The 22,153-nt window shown below is 33.3% G+C and overlaps 1 protein-coding gene across 2 annotated transcripts in view; it reads right to left on the bottom strand.

Annotated features, from left to right (window-relative positions):
- The window catches only part of TBCK (TBC1 domain containing kinase), a 640,231-nt gene that overhangs the window by 611,469 nt on the left and 6,609 nt on the right, over positions 1-22,153 (bottom strand). For both annotated transcript variants that reach the window (XM_051967429.1, XM_051967428.1), the window contains exon 2: positions 19,322-19,561. In XM_051967429.1, the coding sequence (XP_051823389.1) occupies positions 19,322-19,514 (193 nt within the window). In that variant the 5' untranslated portion in view covers positions 19,515-19,561. The remainder of the gene's footprint in view (positions 1-19,321; positions 19,562-22,153) is intronic.

Genomic DNA, 22,153 nt, shown 5'->3' with positions numbered 1-22,153 from the left:
AAAGACCAGAGGTAAATAGAAAATCTGACTTCCAAATACAAGGCTGAAGAGAAGCATAAAAAGGTAAACATGAAAGGGAAATTATAAGTGAGTCAATAAAGTTAAACTATTTACATTCCCAAATAGAAAGATGATACAACTTCTAAGAACTTTTCCATTATTAAGGCAGTTACAAAGAGTATACATGAACTGAGGATACTGGTGTGAATTGAATATGATAATATCTAAAAAATAAAATAAAATTAAGGGGTGAGAAAGTGGAAAGTCCATCAACTGAGAAAAAGCTGAATAAATTGTGGTTTATGATTCTGATAAAATTCCATTGTTCTATAAAAAAATGATGAGCAGGATGATTTCAGAAAAACCTGGAAATACTTATATGAACTGATGCGGAATCAGTAGAATATGATATACAACAAAAACAATATTGTATAATGATCAACAATGAATGACTTGGCTATTCTCAGCAATACAATGATTCAAAACAACTCTGAAGGACTTAAAACGGAGTCTGAATCTCTGAGTACAGATTGCATCATACGTTTGTTACTTTTAATTTTTCTTGGTGTTTTTTTTTTTTTTTTTGGTGGGGGGGGAGGAAGGTCTATGTTTTCTTCCACAACAAGGTTAATAAGGAAATTTGCTTTGAATGACTACACATGTATAACCTATAGTAAATAGGTTGCCTTCTCAATGAGAGAAAGAGAATTTGGAACTCAAATTTTTAAAAAATATTGAAAAATTTTTTACTTATAATTGGGGAAAAATAAAATGCTAAATAAATATTTTTTAAAAATCATGAACATCAGAAATCAGAAATGGTGTGGCTCATTCTGACAAAAGATATTGCCCAGTTCATAATGTGAAGAAACAATTAATAATCTATGGATAAAATTACTAGTTCAGGCCTTTATTACTCCTTGGTTATTCTAATAGCTTCTTAATTGGTTTTCTTGCCTCAAATTTCTCCTTTCTCCTCTTCACACTTGACATGGCTGATAAATCAATATTTCTAAATTACAAGTCTGCTCAGGTCACTGTCCTGATCAAGAAGCATCCTATTACCTCTAAGATACAATACCAACTTGATTGCTTGAAACTGTGGAATATGTGAAGTTAGGTTTACACAGATAACAAACAGGATGAAGGGAGGGATGAAGTATCTTGTTAAGATATCTCCAACCAATCACCTTGTGAGTCAAGGAACTGGTTAAACAGCAAAGTTCTAGACAAAGGAGCCCAGGCTTAAATAAGTCCAAACTGGGTAGAGTCAATGACAGGACACCTGTATTTTGACATCCATATGGGTGAATAATGAGAATTGCAAATCAACCAACTGTAATTCTGATTATAAATCTGACCTAATTGTAATTTAGATAAAATTTAAGCAATTGTAACTATCTATCTTAAACCAATCTTACCCTTCAAGGGAGGGGTAAGGAACTGAACTAACAGTATAAGGCCTTTCTGCATTCAGTGTGTCCTCCTTGGGAGGAAACCCAATTCTCTGAAAATCAAATAAAAGATTCTTTCACTCTGAAACAGCCTGGTTGTAACACTAATCCTGAATTAGCTTGCAAAGGGGGAAGGAGTGGGCAGTTGGGTTTATTTCCAGATTCTGCTAAATTCCATAGAGTCTTTTGATAACAAACAAAACCAATCATTTCACAGTCAAGCTTAAACCAATCTTTCTACAATTAAACCCTCAAAGATACTCCATTATTCCAGTCAAACAAGACTGTGCAATTCTTCACAAAGGATATTCCATTCATAAAACATTTCTATGTCTTCTGGGCTGGAAGGGAATCCCTCCTCTCCTTAGGTTCTAAGAACCTCTAATTTCCTTCTAAATGTAATTCTTATGACATTGTCTACATAAGATCTCTCCTGAGCTCCACATGTGCCTCATCCTCAAATTAACCTATATTTTATTTTATAAACAGATATATTACACATTATAGAATATTTTTCTTCCAACAAAGAAGAAACAAAATTTCCTTTTTGTCTTTGTGTCCCAATTGACTAGAAAGGAAGCAAGCACCTCCAATGTGTCTGTCACTGTGCTAAATGCTTACAAATATGATCTCTTTTAACTGTCATAATAATCTTGGGAGAGGATTAATAATAATAGTAATAATAGCTCATATTTATACAGTGCTTACTATGTGTCATGCACTAAGCTAAATATTTAACAATTATTTTTTCTCTTGATCCTCAAAACAACCCTAGGAGGAAAGTGCTATTATTATTTCAGTTTTACAGATGAAGAAGCACAGAGTTTAAGTGTCTTGTCCAGTCTCATACAGATAGTAAATGACTGAGGCTAGATTTGAAATCATCTTCCTGATTTCAAGTTCAGCACTTTATCCACTTAGTCACCTATTAAGATGATGTGTGGCAGATAAAAAGTACCCAAAAAATATATGTTGATTACTAATTAATTGCTATAAACTGCAAAAATAAACCAATACTAGCATGTTGGAATCCTTACAAAGTGTTAAGTCATTAGAGTTGATAGAGCCAGTAATTACCTAATTTAGCATGGTTCAGTATGATTGATCTGATCCTACGAGGAGTTGTTATGGGCCAGAACTTGAAACAAGGTACTAAGTAGAACTGATGGAAACATGCTTGTATTCACACCTTTAGAGAGCTCATATAGGCAAGAAGCTCTTAGGGCCAGAGAGCACTCTGGGAGGAAACCCACAATCCCACTCTCAGAGAAGGAGCATAAATAGAGCTTCAGTGAGCCAGTCAAGTCAGTTCAGGAGAAACCCTCTCTCGGAAGCGCAACCAGATTCATTCATCCCACGGTGGTGGCTGGCCTCCTGCACTTCCCCCAGTGAGACCAAGGCTGGTCTGAAAGGCTCTCCAGAAAGCTGCCCAGCCCCAGGCAAGGAGACAAGACTCGGAAGGAGCACTCTGGGAGATTGAGAGCCAGAAACCCTCTCTTGGAGGCAAGAGAAATTCATTCCATTTTCCACCTTTGTGCTGGCTGGAGGTTTTGGATTTGGAGACATTTGGAGGGAGCTCTTGGAACCAAGCAGAGAGATAGGTCTCTAAGAAAACTAACTGGGATATACTGAAGGACACAATAAAAGATTTGAACTTTTAGCACCTGGCTGTATTTGGGTGATTTCAACTGAAACTAAGGCTACCTCCAGAAAACCTCCCCAAGAAACCTGCTCCCAGAGAGAACTATATTATACAAAAGAAGAAAAACACCACACTAGTACAGTAACTAATGCTCTTGTCCACTCATCACTAAAGTATAAAACAACAGCCTCCACTGTACATCTGGGATAATGATGCTAGTAGAAGCAGTATTTTTAATATAAGTTAAAATAAGTTAGGATTTATGAAAGGGGAAAGAGCATTCTCATATTTTAAATTCTATCATAGGTAAACCTCTAAAATCTTTGAGGAAGTTTAATAATTGTCTGGCCCAAGATAAAAAGTTTGTCTTCTTTATCCAAACTCAAAATACTACAAAGAAGAGTTTGCCAAAGTTTCAAGGGCCTTTATACATGTTTTTTAAATGTTAGAGAACCATAGTCCTTGGCAAAATGACAAGGTAGATGCTAGAGGTAATGGAGTATACTGCAGTTCAACATTTCCAACATTAACTCCTTTTTCAAGAAAATTTTTTAAAATTCTAAACAACTATTTAGAAACTACTTTTCTTTATTAGTTTTTTAAAATAGCATAAGGCCAAAATATAATTACTATCCTCAAGTATTACAAAAAAAAAACTTCAATTCAAACTTTTTTGAAGTAACATAGTATGATTATTACAAAAGCTAATATGAAATTCAGATACATTCAAAAGGGTTTAACAGGCATGAACCAGTCCAAGGGCTCTATAGGAAAATCAGTGGTAAGGTCTATATTTTAAGATGACCTTAAGAAGTTGAAGATAATACAAATTAATGGAATAAGAAATTTAAGTGAGGACATTCTGAAAACAATAACATATGATGATAAAAGTTTTAAGAATTGAAATTTTAGATTTGGAAAACAAGCTATGGCAAAAGTAATTTAACTAACAGATAAATGTGGAGTTACCTTCATAAGAAGGAAGGTAATGGGCCAATTTTCATAATGGCATAAATGACACCTGAGAAACTAAGCATTGAGAGAGCTACTTTGAGCTACAAGTAAATTTACTTATAAAACTAACCTTCCCAGAGATCTATAGAAATAGATCAGTAAGAACACATGTGAGATGCTTGGTGACACCTTCCTGAAGATATAAGAGTAAAATGAATGAAGGTTATGCCATATCCCTTCCAACTCTATGATTGTTAACTGGATTTTCATTTTTGTCAATTCACATAAAGAATTTAGTGTCTCTGTTTTTTGTTTTTATACACTATGAGGAAAAGAATTAAAGTAAAATAGTATTTCAATATTATGAACACAATTTATTAAGTGTCTTCTGGCTGTATATTGTCACACTGAAGATTATGGAATTACTATTTATGATGCCGGACCTGTTTCCAAAACCCACTGGACTCCAAAGATGTAACAAGAGAAAACTTGTTAAATTGAAAAGCTATGTGTTTCATTTTTTTTCCTTTTAATGACAAAAACTTCCTCATCTTTCAGTGAAATCCTTGGTTCACTGATTCTAGAAAAAAATGGTCATTTGACCTGAATGAGGTGTTTCAACTTTATGGGCTTCCAAGTTAATATCATCTTGAATAATTTCTGAAAGACAGAAAACAGCTCAACCTCTGAGCTAATTTCACATAGGAAAAAATTATGTTACTAAAACAAACCACATGTGACATCTAATTCCAAGCAAGAAAGGGAGAGAAAGAGAAAATTCCTACAGTGATGCTAGCTTATATAGGGAGCAAAACCAAAATGAAGTAAGAGACGTTCCATGCCACAGCCTGAATTATTTGAAGCTGATGATGAAAAGTAAGATACATTGCCTCTACAATATATTTCCTGTTTCATTGGAAACAGAGACAACTTTTGAGACAGAAAAAAGCCCTGAGTTCAACTCCTTAACTCTGATACAAAAGTCATGGCAACTGACTCAACCTCTCAGCATCCCAGACAACTTCAAGATGATGGAAACTGAATCCCTAAGAAGATAGTGTACTCTAACAGAAACAGGGACTTTAGAAAGAAGGGTAGATTTGTAGAGAAGGAAAACAAAGTAAGAAATATTTTCCTTTTTAAAAAAAATTAAAGTTTTTTATTTTCAAAACATGCATTATTTTCCCTTGCAAAATTTTGTGTTCCAATTTTTCTCCCTCCCTTCTCTCTACTCCTCACTCCTAGATAGCAAGTAATTCAATATATGTCAAGCATGTACAATTCTTCTATACATATTTCCACAATTATCATGTTGCTCAAGAAAAATCAGAACAAAAAGGAAAAAAAATAAGAAAGAAAACAAAAAAGCAAGCAAACAACCACAAAAAAAATGAAAATACTATGTTGTGATCCATATTCAATTCCCACAGTGCTCTCTGAGTACAAATAGTTTTAAGAGATATTTTTCAATAAATTTCTTTTTAAAATATATTTTACTTATTTTAAATATTCCCCAGCTACATGTAAAAAAAAAATTTAATATTCACATTCCTCTCTCATCCCATGTCTTCAGAAGACAAGCAATATGACATAAATTATACATGGGAGATCATGTAAAACATTTCCAGATAAACCATGTTGCAAAAAAAAACAAAACAAAAAACAACCCAATTTTTTTTAAAGTATGCTTCAAATTGCACTCAGAATTTATCAATTCTGTCTTTCAAGGCATATAGCATTTTTCATCAAGCATGTGAATTGTCTTAGATCATTATCTTGATCAAAGTAGCAAAGTCTATTAGGTTGATCATCCTTAAGATATTGGCTTTGTATACAAGAGTCTCTTGTTTCTGCTTACTTCACTCTACATCAGTTCAGATAAGACTTCCCAAGTTTTTCTAAAACCATCCTGCTCATTTAGAGCACAATAGTATTCTATCACAATCCCATGTCACAACTAATTCACCTATTCCCCAATTGATGGATATCCCCTGAATTTCCAATTCTTTGCTATCATAAAAACAGTAGCTACAAATAGTTTTGTACAAATAGATCCTCCCATTCTTCTACCTCCTCACTCTTCCCCTGTTTTGTTTGTTTGTTTGTTTGATCTCCTTGGGATATAGAACTAAGTGACCCTGGTAAGTCAAAAGGTATGAACAATTTTACATTCATTTGAGCTCAGTTCCAAATTTGTGACCCCATTTTTTGGCATTGTTTTTGCCATTTGTCCTTTTTCTTTTTGTCATGTTAACCAATTTGTTAGATGTGGGGTAGATATTTTAATTTGCATTTCTCTAATCACTACTCATTTACAACACCTTTTCATGTCAATTTTGATGTCTTTGACTTTGGGAAACTGCCTATTCATATACTTTGACCATTTATTAGTTGAGGAATTGCTCACATTTGTTACTAATTTGCCTCAGCTCTCTCTATATATATTGAGAAATGAGATCTTTAGTAGAAAAACTTGATATAAGATTTCCCAACCCAACTCCAATTTCCCATTTTACTTCTATTTTGGCTACATTTTGTTTGTGTATGACTTTTTAATTCTATGTAATCAAAATTATCCACTTTACTTCCTATGATTACTTTCTCTTATTTAGTTATAAATTTTTCCCTCATCCACAGATTTTGCAGGTACATCTTTCATGCTTCCCTAATTTATTTACATGGAAAGAATTTATCCATTTTAACTTTATCTTAGTATATAGTGTGCTATTTTGATCTATGTCTAGTTTCTTCCAAACTGTTGTTTTCCCAGTCAGAAACTTCAAAAATTTAGATCTTTGGGTTAATCAAACCCTAAATTACTATGGTCATTTACTATTGTATATTGTGAACCTAATCTATTTCACTAATCCACCATTCTATTTCTTAGCCAATCAGACTGTTTTCAGCATTATTACTTTGTAATATAGTTTGAAATTTGGTGCTGCCAGGTGCAGCTTGGTGGCACAGTGGATAGAGCACTAGCCCTGAAGTCAGGAGGACCTAAGTTCAAATTTAGCCTCAGGCACTTAACACTTCCTACCTGTGTGGCCTTAGGCAACTTCCCTAGTTGCCTCAGGAAGGAAAAAAAAAAAAAGAAAGAAAGAAAAAGAATTTGGCATTGCCAAGCTACCTTCCTTCATTTTTTTTCCCTCATTGATTCTCTTGATATCTTTATCTTTAACCTTTTGTTTCTCCAGATGACTTTTGCTATTATTTTTTCTAACTATAAAATTTTTGGTAGTTTTGACAATGAATAAATAAATTTAAAATGGGTTTTTTTTTTTAATCATATTGGCTCAACCTATCCATGAATAATTAATATTTCTCCATTTTTTAGATGTCTGTGTAAAAAAAATTTATACTTGTGTGCATATAGTCTCTGGATTTGTCTCGGCAGGTGGAATTCAATGGACTTTTATGTTGTCCAGTTATTTTAAATGGAATTTCTCTATCTCTTCCTCCTAGATTGTATTGGTAGTATATAGAAGTGGTGATAATTTATGCACACTTATTGCATATCCTGCAATTTTCATAAATTACTAATTGTTTCAACTATTATTAGTTGATTCTCTAGGGGTCTCCAAGTATGTGATCATATCATCTACAAAGAGTGGCAGTTTTGTTTCCTTGATGTCTTTTTTTATTCCTTCAATTTCTTATTCCTGTTACTTCAAGTTCTTATTGCTATATCTATAACACTAACTAATACTGATAATAATGGGTATTCTTGTTTCACTGCTGATCTTATTGGGAAGAATTCTTTTTTCCTTTTTACAGATAATGCTGGTTCTTGGTTTACATAGTATTTATTATTTTAAGCTTTCTAATGTTTTTAATAGGAAGGAATATTGAATATTGTCAAAATATTTTTTTCTGCATGTGATATAAAGATTTGTTACTGATATGGTCAATTATGTTTGCAATTTTCCTTATCTAAATCCCAACTGGTTATAGGTACATGATCTTTGTGATATATTGCTGTAATTTTCTTGCTAGTATTTTATTTAAAATTTTTACATCAATATTCTATAAGCTGATCTATTCTTTCTCAGTTTTGACTCTCCCTGGTTTAGGTATCAAAATCATATTTGTATCACATAAGGAATTTAGTAGGACTTCATCTTTGCCTTTCAAATAATTTATGTAACAATGGGATTAATTTTTCCTTTAAAGTATAGTAGAATTAAATTAAATCTATCTGGTCATTTTTTTTTTTTTGAGGAAGTTCATTAATGACATTCAATTTCTTTTTCTAAGATTATTTAAGCATTCTATTTCTTTTTCTATTTATCTGGGTAACACTTTTGTATGTATCCATTTAACTTAGATCTACAGTTTTACTAGCATTTACTTTATACAATTTATCAACTGAGGAATTTAGATTCATATTTTTACAAATTGAGTCAGTTCTCTGGCTATATGAGAAATAAAGTTTTTATCAGGAAAAAAAGGCCTCTTTTAATGTGGTAGCTGTTAAATCCTATGTGATCAAGTTTCTTTCTGACTTCTTGAACTATTTTCTTTTTGACCAGACAGCTCTGGTATCTGGGTTCCTCAGAGTTTTCATTTTTGGATTTCTTTCAGAATGTGATCAGTGGATCCTTCCCCCACCTCCTAAAAAGCTATCTTTTACTTATTTATTTATTTTTATTATAGCTTTTTATATATAAAACATATGCATACGTAATTTTTCAACATTAACCCTTGCAAAAACTTTTGTTTCAACTTTTCTCCTTCTTCCCCTCACTCCTTCCCCTAGATGGCAGGTAGTCCCATACATGTTGAATACATTAAAGTATATGTTAAATACAAAATATGTATACCTATTTATAAAGTTATCTTACTGCACAAGAAAGATCAGATTTAGAAAGAAGGTAAAAATGACCTGAGAAGAAAAAACAAAAATGCAAGCAAACAATAACAGAAAGAGTGGAAATGTTATGTGTAGCTGGTTCTGTTCATTACAGATCAATTGGAACTGATTTGGATCCTCTCATTGTTGAAGAGAGCCACATCCATCAGAGTTGATCCTCATATAGTATTGTTGTTGAAGTGTATAATGAACTCCTCATTCTGCTCATTTCACTTAGCATCAGTTCATGTATGTATCTCCAAGCCTCTCTGTATTCATCCTGCTGGTCATTTCTTGTAGAACAATAATATTCCATAACTTTCATATACCACAATTTATTCAGCTATTTTCCAATTGGTGGGCATCCATTCAATTACCAGCTCCTAGCCACTATAAAAAGGGTTGCCGCAAACATTTTTGCACATACAGGTCCCTTTCCCTTTTTTTTTTTTTTTTTAAATCTCTTTGGGATAGAAGCCCAATAGTAACACTGCTGGATCAAAGGGTATGCACAGTTTGATAACTTTTTGAGTATAGTTCTAAATTGCTCTCCAAAATGTTTGGATCCGTTCACAACTCCACCAAAAATGCATCTGTGTCCCAGTTTTCCCACATCCCCTCCAACATTCACCATTATTTTTTCCTGTCATGTTAGCCAATCTGATAGGTGTGTAGTGGTACCTCAGAATTGTCTTAATTTGCATTTCTCTGATCGATAATGATTTGGAACACCTTTACATACAGCTAGAAAGAATTTCAATTTCTCCATTTGAAAATTGTTCATATCCTTTGACCATTTATTAATTGGAGAATGGCTTGATTTCCTATAAATTAGAGTCAATTTTCAATATATTTTGGAGATGAGGCTTTTATCAGAACCTTTATCTATAAAAATGTTTTCCCAGTTTATTGCTTATCTTCTAATCCTGTCCACATTACTTTTATTTGTACAAAAGCTTTTTAACTTAATATATTCAAAATTTTCTATTTTGTGATCAATAATGATCTCTAGTTCTTCTTTGGTCAAAAATTCCTTCCTCCTCTACAAGTCTGAGAGGCAAATTATCCTAGGTTCTTCAAATTTATTTATAAACGCATTCTTTATTCCCAGATCATGAACCCATTTTGATCTTATTTTGGTGTATGGTTTTAAGTATGGGTCAATGCCTAGTTTCTGTCATAGTAATTTCCAATTTTCCCAGCAATTTTTGTCAAATAATGAATTCTTATCCCAAAAGCTGGGGTCTTTGGGTTTGTCAAACACTAGACTGCTATAGTTATTGACTATTTTGTCCTGTAAACCTAACCTATTTCACTGATCAATTAGTCTATTTCTTAGCCAGTACCAAATGGTTTCATTGACTGCTGCTTTTTAATATAGTTTTAAATCAGGTACAGCTAGTCCACCTACATTTGATTTTTTTTCCCCATTAGTTCCCTTTAAATTCTTGATTTTTTGTTTTTCCACATGAATTTTATTGTTATTTTTTCCTAGGTCATTAAAGTAGTTTCTTGGGAGTCTGATTGGTATAGTACTAAATAGATTAGTTTAGGTAGTATTATCATCTTTATTATATTCGCTCGACCTATCCAGGAGCACTTAATATTTTTCCAATTGTTTATATTTGACTTGATTTGTGTAGAGAGTGTTTTGAAGTTTTGCTCATATAATTCCTGACTTTCCTTTAGCAGATAGATTCCTAAATATTTTATACTAGCGACATTTATTTAAAATGGAATTTCTCTTTGTATCTCTTGCTGTTGGATTTTGGTAGTGATATATAAAAATGCTGATGACTTATGTGAATTTATTTTGTATCCTGCAACTTTGCTAAAGTTGTGGATTATTTCTAATTGCTTTTTAGTAGAATCTCTGGGGTTCTCTAAGTATACTATCATATCATCTGCAAAGAGTGATAATTTGGTTTCCTCATTACTTACTCTAATTCCTTTAATTTCTTTTTCACCTCTTATTGCCGAAGCTAGTGTTTCTAATACAATATTGAATATTAATGGTGACAGTGGGCAACCTTGTTTCACTCAGGATTTTGTTGAAAATGGTTCCAGTTTATCACCATTATATATGATGCTTACTGACAGTTTTAAATAGATGCTACTATTTTAAGGAAAAGTCCATTTATTCCTATACTCTCTAATGTTTTATAGGAATGGGTGTTGGATTTTATCAACTGCTATTGCTGTGTCTATTGAGATGATCATATGGTTTTTGCTAATTTGGTTATTGATATAGTCAATTATGCTAATAGTTTTCCTAATATTGAATCAGCCCTGAATTCCTGGTATAAATCCTACTTGGTCATGATATATTATCCTGGAGATGATTTTCTGTAATCTTTTTGTTAATATTTTATTTAAGATTTTTGCATCGAACATCGATGTTTTTGTCCTACCTGATTTAGGTATGTTTTTGTCCTACCTGTTTTAGGTATCAGTACTATGTCTGTGTCATAAAAGGAATTTGGTAGGAGTCCTTCATTCCCTATTTTTTCAAATAGCTTATATAACATTGGAGTTAATTGTTCTTTAAATGTTCGGTAGAATCCACATGCAAATTCATCTGGTCCTGGGGATTTTTTTCTTAGGGAGTTGATTGATAGCTTGTTCTATTTCTTTTTCTAATATGGAACTGTTTAACCAATTTACTTCTTTCTCTGTTAATCTGGGCAAACTATATTTTTAAAGGTATTCATCCATTTCATTTAAGTTATCGAATTTATTGGCATAAAGTTGGACAAAATAACTCCTAATTATTGCTCTAATTTCTTCTTCATTAGTGAAAAGTTCTCCCTTTTCATTTTTAAGACTAAGAATTTGATTTTCAGAGGGTTTATCTATTTTGTGTTTTTTCATAGAACCAACTTTTAGTTTTATTTATTAATTCAATAGTTTTTCTACATTCAATTTTATTACTCTCTCCTTTTATTTTTAGAATTTCAAGTTTAGTGTTTGGGAGTTTTTAATTTGCTTTTTCTAGCTTTTTTAGCTGCAAGCCTAATTCATGCCTCTAGAGATATAAAATTTCCCCTTATTACCGCCTTGGCTACATCCCACACATTTTGGTATGATGTCTCATTATTGTCTTTTCTTGGGTGAAATTATTAATTGTGCCTATGATTTGTTGTTTCACCCAATCATTCTTTAGGATGAGATTATTTAGTTTCCAATTATTTTTTGGTCTATTTTCCCCTTGCTTTTTATTGAATTTAATTTTTATTGCATTGTAATCTGAATAGAATGCATTTACTATTTCTGGCTTTCTGCATTTGAATTTGAGGTCTTTATATTCTAATATATGGTCAATTTTTGTATAGATTCCAAGAACTGCTGAAACAAAAGTGTACTCCTTTCTGTCTCCATTCAGTTTTCTCCAAAGATCTCCCATACTTAACTTTTCTAGTGTTCTATTTACCTCTTTAACTTCTTTCTTGTTTATTTTGTGGTTTGATTTATCTAGTTCTGAGAGTGCAAGGTTGAGATCTCCCACTATTATGGTTTTGCTGTCTATTTCTTCTTTTAGGTCTCTTAACTTCTCATTTAGGAAGTGAGCTGCTATACCACTTGGTGCATATATGTTTAGTATTAATATTGCTTCATTATCTATGCTACCCTTTAGCAAGATAGAGTGCCCTTCCTTATCTCTTTTAATTAAATTAATTTTTGCTTTTGCTTGATCTGAGATCAGGATGGCTACCCTTGCTTTTTTGACTTCATCTGAAGCACAGTAGATTCTGCTCCAGCCTTTTACCTTTATTCTGTATGTATCATCCTGCTTCAAGTGTATTTCCTGTAAATAACATATTGTAGAATCCTGGCTTTTAATCCAGTCTGCTATCCGCCTCCGCTTTATGGGGGAGGTTACCCCATTCACATTTATGGTTAAAACTACTAATTCTATATTTCCTATCATCTTATTAACCCCAGATTATGCTTTTCTCTTTCCTTTCCCCTTTACCCCCCTCGCCAGTATTAGACTTATGAGCACCACTTGCCTCACTCAGACCTCCTTCTTTAGAATCCCTCCCTCCCCCTTAGAGTCTCTCCCCTTTTCTTAAACGTCTCCCTTTCAATTTCTGTAATCCCTTTTATTTATCCTACCCTTTCCTTTCCCTTTACACTTTTCCCCTCCCACTTTTCAGAGGTGGGAGAAGTTTCTATGTAAACCAGATATGTCTAAGATTTTCTCTTTGAACCAATTCTGATGAGAATAAGATTCACACTATATTCATCGCCCTCCCTTCTTTCCCTCAGATATAAAAGGTTTCCTTTGCCTCTTCATGAAATATAGTTTCCCTCTTCTTACCACCACTTTTCCCTTTTTCTGGTACAATTTCCTTTCCATCTCAGTTTCCTTTTTTTTTTTTTTTTATTATAACAGTAAAAGCAAATTATACATATACTATTTATGTATACCATAACAGAATACAGTTCTCAAGAGTTCTTTTTACTTATTTATGCTTCTCTTGAGTCCTATATTTGGAGGTCAAATTTTTTGTTTAGCTCTGGTTTTTTCATCAAAAATAACCTGGGATTCACCTATTTCATTGAATGTCCATCTTCTTCCCTGTAAGAAAATGCTCAATTTGGCTCAGTAAGTTATTCTTGGCTGCATACTTAGTTCTTTTGCCTTTTGGAATATCAGATTCCAGGCCCTTTGATCCTTAAATGTGGATGCTGCTAGATCCTGAGTTATCCTTATTGTGGCTCCTTGGTATTTGAATTGTTTTTTTCTGGCTGCTTGTAGTATTTTTTTCTTGGTCTTATAGTTTTGGAATTTAGCTACAATATTTCTTGTAGTTTTGATTTTTGGAATCTCTTTCAGTAGGTGATTGATGAATTCTTTCAATGTCTATTTTACCTTCTGTTTCTATAACATCTGGGCAGTTCTCTTTGACGATTTCCTAAAAAACAGTGTTAAGGCTCTTTTTTTTTAGCATGATTTTTAAGGAGTTCAATACTCCTTAGATTATCTCTCCTAGATCCATTTTCCAGGTCTGTTGTTTTCCCAAGTAGGAATTTAACATTTTTTTCTATTTTTTCATTTTCTTGGTTGCTTGACTGATTCTTGGTGTCTCCTCAAGTCATTCATTTCCATTTGTTCAAGTCTGATTTTTAATGAATGGTTTTTCTTCATTTAGTTTTTTAAATTTCTTTTTGTATTTGTTCAATTGAGTTTTTAAATGAGTTGTTTTGTTCTATGGAATTTTTTTCTATTTTGCCAATTTTTTTTTAATGAATCATTTTCTTTTTCCAATTCACAAATTCTGTTTTCCTTGGAATTATTTACTAATTCACTAATTTTCTAATTCGCTAATTCTGTTTTTCAGGAAGTTAATTTCTTTTTCCACTCTATCTTTTAATGAGTTATATGTCTTATCCTGACCCTCTTGTACAGCTTTCCTTTCCTTTCCCCATTTTTCTTCTAGCTCTCTTTTAAAATCCTTTTTAATTTCTCCTATGAGAGCTTTATATGGTGGGGACCAAATCATATCCACCTTTGGATCTAGAGACAAACTGCTTATAGTCTCCTCAGGGTTTGAAGTCTGCTCTCTTTCAATGTAGAAGCTATTAATAGGTATGATAGTTATGATGAGCTTTTTGCTCATTTTAAGAAAAAAAAAAGCTATGGTCTGCTTATGGGGGGCAGTGTATTTCGAAGCTGTCTACAGAAAACAGGAGGTGGCAGTGAAGGGGAAGTAGGACAGCACCCACTAGCTGCGTTGCTTGCTGCCACAGCAGAGTAGTTCACACTGTGGTAAAGTTCTCCCTGCCGATTTTCTGTCATTAGAGACCAAAATCCTCTTCCCTCCAGTCTGCTCAGTATGAGCTGCCTTCCGTGCTCTCACTGCCAATTTGCCTGATGCTACACCTGACCTAACCTTCCTCGCCCGCAAGCAAAAACAGACCTTTTCTGGTGATTTTTGGCATTATCTTCTGTAGGTAATGTGTTGTACTCCCAATATTTGTGGGTTCTACATTCAAGCACTAATTCAGAGCCTGAACTTAGTTAAAATTGAGAGTAAAGGAGAGATTAGGAAGACATGTATGTCCTCTCTGCCATCTTGGCTCCTCCCCTCTCCCCCCCAGTGGATTCTTTTAATCTCTACTTTACTCTCTGCTTCTAGGATATCAGGGTAGTTTTACTTGATAATTTCTTGAAATATGACATCTGGAATTTTTTTTTTGACCATGGTTTTCAGGTAGTGTAATAATTTTTAAATTACCTCTCTTATTTTCCAGGTTATTGTTTGTCTAACGAGATATTTCACAGTTTCTTTTATTTGTAATTTTTTTGACTTTTGTTTTATTGTTTCTTGATGTCTTCAGTAGTTATCAGTTTATCTATTTGACCAATTCTAATTTTTAATGATTTAGTTTTCTTCAGTGAGTAAAAGAGTATCTCTCTTTTTGGGCAATTGTGCTTTTTAAGGAGTTATTTTCTTTAAAGTCTTTTTATGATTGTTTTACTAAGCAATTGTTTTCTCATAATTTTCTGCCATCATTCTCATTTCTTTGCCAATTTTTTCCTCTATTACTCTTATTAAATTTTTAAAACCTTTTATGAGCTCTTCAAGGAATTCTTATTGGGCATGTCCAATTCATAGTTTTCTTTAAGGCTTTGCTTGTATGATTTGGACTTAATCGCCTTCTTTAGAGTTTGTGTCTTAATCTTCCCTACAATCATGGCTCTTTTCTAGTAAGATTCTTTTTGTTGTTGTTTGCTCTTTTTCTCACTCTATTTTTTGATTTTGTACTTTATGTTAAAGTTGAGCTCTGTTCTTGGTCTCTATAGGGAAGGGGCATTGTCCTAAGCTTCAGGTTCTGCTAGTTCTGAGGGTTTGGAAATTTTTAATGTTTCCAAGGTAGTATGATTTGGGGAGAGGTATTATAATCCCTGCTCTATTAGTTTTTGTTCTGGTTCTTTTCCAGGAAGATCTCCTGATCCTTATCATTCATATTGCTCTTTTTGGAGACCTTGGTCTCTTAAGAAACAGAAGTGCTACTGCTCAAAGTTTTGCTCTCTCTTGACCAACACTACTGCTCTCCACTTTTGAACTATGACCCAGAAGTGGGTATAAGCAATAGAGGTGCCAAACAGTCCTCTTACCACTTCTGACTTGAAAACTTCCAAAGCTACTGATGTTTTTGTTGCCACTACACATTCTCCACTTTTGATATTCCATCCACATGAGCTCTTAGTTTCCCTGCCAATGTCACAGATCATACTTTGAGATATCCTAAGTTGTTTGGGTTGGAAGAATGCTTCCCTCTGACCTTTTGTTGGCTCTCTTACTCCAAAATTCAATTTAAATCCTTATTTAAAAATTTAGAAGGGAATATTGAAAGAGCTAAGTTAAGTGCTTCCTCTACCGTACTGGCTACATACTGGCCACTGAAGTGATCTCAACATATTTCATATCCAGAGTATTTATTATACGTCAAAAATTCTCTTAAGTTGATAAGTTTCATGTATAAATTGCCTATCTAGACTGGCAGAGGGAGTTTCCTCATTAAGAATTCCCCTTTATCAATTAAATCATAGGTATAAACTATTTGGAAAGTAAAGTCTAAAATCATAAGATGTTACAATAATGAAAAATATTTAGTATTCACTATGGAAAAAGTGAACTCAAAATTCTTTTTTTTCCAACCAGATGTAACTGAAATAATTGTAACATAAGAAAATAGGCTAAATCCTAAAACTTTAACCACAGTATTTATTTAACCTAGCTACATATTTTTAGAGGACTATTTCTAGTACAAAATAAGTTGTGGTGGGTCTCCTGCCTCCTCCACTTAACCCAAGACCCATTCCGGAGAGCCTCCAGAAAGCTAGCCCAGGTCCCAGGTTTGGACTTTATTCCTGACTATTCTCTTGGTGATTACTTTGCTGAAACGAAGGCTGGTCCCAAGACCTCCAGAAAGCTAATCAAAACTTTACATGAATGTAATAGAATATTATTATTCTATAAGAAATGATGAGCAGACTGATTTCAGAAAAGCCTGGAAAGGCTTACAAGAATTGATGCTAAGAGAAATAGCAGAACTAGGAGAACATCATACAAAATAAGATCAAGACCAACTATAATGGACTTGACTCTTCTCAGCAATGAAGTGAACCAAGACAATTCCCATAGACTTGGGACAGAAAAGGCCAATTACACCCAAAGAGAGAACTATGAAACTGAATCATATTATTTTCATCTTTTTTTTGTTTGTTTGTTTGCTTTTTTCTTTTTCATTTTTTTCCCTTTTGGTCTATTTTTTCTTATATAATATAACAAATATGGAAATATGCTTAAAAGGATTGCATATGTTTAACCTATATCAGATTACCTGCTGTCTTGGGGACCAGAAAGGTAAGGAAAGGAGAAAAAATTTGAAACAGAAAATCTTACAAAAATGAATGTTTAAAACTATCTTTATATGTATTTGGAAAAATAAAATACTATTAATACTTTAAAGAAGAAGTTTATAAATTCCAACAGAAACATCAAGGGTAAATTACTTCTGGTTACTACAGTTCCAAATAAGTCACTATTCAGTCAATCAACTAATTAATCAATAAACTCCTTTTTCAGACCAGCTACTGTTTCAGATGCTTGGCCAAAAAAACAACAATAAAACTATTATTTCCTTAAGAAACTGCCATCTAATGGAGAAAATATAAATATGAATACACAATAGAGTATAACTGTGGGGTACTTTTTTTTCCATTTGGAGGAGAATTACTAGTAGTTTGAGGGACCAGGATAAGTTGTATTCAGGTAGGAGGTAGTACTTCATCTGAGCTTTAAAAGGAACTCAAGTTTCTAAGTGGCAAAGGTGATGGGAAAGTATATTCCAGGAGAGAATGACATTGTTGTACAGGACCTAGGAAATTGGCTTACGTATTCAGTGTGTGAAGAAAAGCAAGAAGGGCAAGTTGGCTAGAGCATAGACTACATGAAGAAGAATGTGAAATAAACAGGGAAGGGTAGTTTGGAGCCAAATTGCATAAGTCTGTAAATGCTAAATAGAGGCATATAACTCTTTATCCTAGAGGTAACAGTCATTAATTTGTTGCTGGTTTTTTTTTTTTTTTGTTTGTTTGTTTTTAGGCAGGAGAATGACATGATGTGGTGCGTGAAAGACAGGATGACTGAGGAAGCAAATAGTCTGGCTGAGCTTTTGAACATATCGATTTATTCAGAAATGCTTGTCAACTGCATAACAAATCAGGACTAGGTCTCCTCAGCTTTGGCACTATGGCTCCCCATAGAGAGGAAGATAGATTTTTATATATTAAAAACAACTGATAAAATAAGGCCAATTAATCAAAACAATACAATTTAAAGGTACAGATAAGGATACAAAATTAGGTTATCTGATTTCTAACTGGAGGAAAGATTAGGGGATTTCACAAAGAGAGGGGAAGAACAAACAGATACATATCCCTGAAATCAGAGGAAGAGGGAAAGGAAGAAAAATGGGGAGGGAGAGTCATTGTTTAATCTTTTTTTTGCTAAGCCATAGTAAGAACTATTGCTTTCCTCTCTACCCTTCTATCTATAAATACATACATATGTAGTACAAAGTGGTAGGCTTGCAGTCCGGGTTCTACTGTTGGTTGCCAATAACTAGCTAGGTGACATTGGATATATCACTTAATCTCTGAGATCTCAATCTCTTTAACATGGTAGAAAAAGACTTAGTTTTGGATTTAGAAGAGAACTGAGTTCATATCCCACTTCTGACACCTATGAGCTAAATAACAAGTGGAAAGTACTCTACCAACCTAATTTTTCTTAAATTAAAAGATAATACACACATATAGGCATAATAATACCTGTATGGCCTGCTTACCTATCTCCCAATATATACTGGGAGATCAAATAAAATCATGAAATTAAAGTACTTTGGAGATCAAATAAAATAATGAAATCAAAGTACTTTGTAAACTTTAAAGTCTTTAAGTACAATTATTATCATTACCACCCTATGCTACAAGGATATCTAAGAATTAAATTAAAGAAACAGAAACGAAAATACCTTCAAAGACACACAAAAATAAACAGATATGTGGGGTACAATATTGTTTTTTATGAAAAGAATTGTTTTGTATGGAGAGACAGTGTATTCTAGGAGAGAGAAAACTGATTTTAAAGCCAGGAAGACCTGCATTCAAGTTTCACTTCAGAAATATACAGTTTATGTTAGCCTGGGAAAGTCACTGATCTCTTGAAGATTAAAAGTTGCAAGGACTAATTTGCATTGATAAAGACATTTTCCTTTTTTTGGAGTTCTCTACGGCAATGAAATCACAGGTTTAGTGTCCCTCCCTATCCATGTGTTTATAAAAAATATTCTCAAATGAAAAATCTTCATGAATATGGGAAAACAGAAGATGTCCACACTTACCATGTTTTCCCCTTGAAATATCCACATATTGGCAAAGTCTAGGATGGGTAATGGTCTTGAGGATTTGAAATCGTCCCAAGATTTTGATGGAGTTAGGGGTCAAGGGAAGTCCATTGCTTCCACAAACATCATGTGGCAGAGCAGAAGCAAAGAAGGTAAAGGCACCTAATTCCGCATCCTTTAAAGGAAACATTTTTCTTTCTTTTGACTTCTTCCCTTCAGCACAAACGAAGGACAATTCTATAAATGAAAAGAAAGATGAAATCTCAAAACCATCATAATATTGTTTTTAAATATGCCCAGCACAAAGGCAATTAATAAATGCCAGCTGATCTGCTGATACAAGTAATTAATATATAACCAACATTAAAACTATACACGTTGTAGATAAAATATAAAGGCTTAAATGTCTAAAAAATTTTAAAAAACACCTGTATTCTATCTCAGAACTAAAGTTTCCTAAGATATTAAAGCAACATAAAAATAATAATGTATGACATTCAATTCAATCTAACAAACATTGATTAATAAAGGAGTATTATGTGCAAGATACTGCATCTTCACTACCCATCTTCACAGAGGTTGAGTTTGGAATGGAGGAATTCAATATTCTAGAATAATGAAAAAACTTCTCTATTCAAAAGAAGGCAGCTAGATAACTCTGTAAATAGAGTGCTAGGCCTAAGGTCAGAAATTCAAATCTGCCCTCACACATTTATTACCTGTGTGACTCTAGACAAATGACTTATCTTCTATTTGCCTTAATCCACAGGAGAAGGAAATGGCAAATTAGCTCAGTATCTTTATCAAGAAAACCCCAAGGGCAGTATGGTCCATTAGGTCATAAATTGTCAGGCATGATGACTGAATAACTTTATGGAAAGAATATATATATGTGTGGCATAAAGATCACCTAAATGTCTTCATTCTTTTGAAAAGAAAAGCAAAAGATAACTTGGGTACTAATCAAGAATATTTAATAAAATTATATACAAAATTCAATATCATAGCTTAAGGTAACAGTTTCAAAAAGGAAAAAAAATATTGCTTAATAAAATATTAAGGCATCTAAGTGAAATGAGCAGAACCAGGAGATCATTATACACTTCAACAACAATATTGTATGAGGATGTATTCTGATGGAAGTGGCTTTCTTCAACAAAGAGATCTAACTCAGTTTCAATTGATCAATGATGGACAGAAGCAGCTATACTCAAAGAAAGAACACTGAGAAATGAATGTAAACTGTTTGCATTTTTGTTTTTCTTCCCAGGTTATTTTTACCTTCTGACAATTCTTCCTGTGCAACAAGAGAACTGTTCGGTTCTGCACATATATATTGTATCTAGGATATACTGTGACATATTTAACATGCATAGAACTGCTTGCCGTCTGGGAGAGGGGTGGAGGGAGGGAGGGGAAAAGTCGGAACAGAAGTGAGTGCAAGGGATAATGCTGTAAAAAATTACCCAGTCATGGGTTCTGTCAATAAAAAGTTATAATCACGAAAAAAAAAATTAAGACATCAGAACACTCATTAATGTTAACATAAACAAATAAATGCAAATTTAAGCCTTCTGACTTACTAAGATATTTTTAAAAACTGACATAAAAGTTAAAGGGAATTTATAAATTTTATTAGAAATTCTCCATGATCATCACTCTTGTGTGAGTTCCTAAATTTTTAGAATAGTTTATCCTTTTAATGTGTAAGTATTTTTATGTGCCCTAATTGCATAAATATATATAGCTTTATATATGTAATATGTAAAATATATAATATTGTCATGGGCCCAAACTCTGCACTTGAAACAAGGATTCTTACAAGGTGCTAATTCATTGGAATTGATAAGACAATGGTTATCTAGGTTAGCATGTTGATTAATAGTTCTCTGGTTCAGTATGATTGATCTTACAACAAATAATGGTTTCCTAGTGATATAATGATTGGTTTATACCCAGTATACTGTAAATGATCTAATTATAATAGAGCATATGAATTGGGACAAACTCAGCCAAGGTGGGACTCAGAGACAGATTCACTCCATCTCACACCACCATGGTGGCTGGCTTCCTGCACTTCCCCCACTGAGACCAAGGCCAATCTGAAAGGATCTCCAGAAAGCTGCCCAGCCCCAGCCAAGGAGGCAATAAAGAATTTGGACTTTGGACTTTGACACTTGGCTATTTCTTGTGGTGATTATTCAGCTGAAACTAAGGCTGGTCCAAGACCTCCAGAAAACCAATGTGGAGCCCAATATGGGGCTAAGGACTTACAATCAGCAATCCAGACTGACACAATTCTGAGTTCAGTGAAAAAGTCTCCGTGACCCAGAAATTAGGGTATTTCAGCTGAAATGGGACAAAAGTTTACAAAGGAGCCTTTTCCACCTCAAGGAAAATGTGTTGAAAGCATAATTAAACTAATAAAAAAACCAAGGTTTGATTGTAACTTGGGAGCATATTATTGAACTTTTAAAAACATTATAATACACATCTGCTTGGTTCTCAAAGGAAGAAAAATTAGAGCCAGACAAGTAGAAATTAGTAGAACAACAAAGAATATTACGATGATAATGGTCCTGAATCAATTCCTAAAGAAACACTCTATACATATAACTTAATACAATTGGCGTTAAGGAATTATATAAGTATTAGAATAAGAAAAAAAGAAGAAAGAACAGGAGGGGGAGGATACTGGCAAATTAGGTGAAAAGGATGAAGAATTAGACAAGAATGGAGTTAAATACAATTCTGATAAAATTAAGGAGTGTGGTGCTTCACATTAGGAACCATTAGGGCATTCTCCATCCCCTGATCTACCTCCCTCAA

Source organism: Antechinus flavipes, chromosome 6, assembly GCF_016432865.1.
Source record: "Antechinus flavipes isolate AdamAnt ecotype Samford, QLD, Australia chromosome 6, AdamAnt_v2, whole genome shotgun sequence".
NCBI lineage: Eukaryota > Metazoa > Chordata > Mammalia > Dasyuromorphia > Dasyuridae > Antechinus > Antechinus flavipes.
Note: the sequence above shows the minus strand (reverse complement) of the source record. Positions and strands in the feature narration are given on the sequence as shown.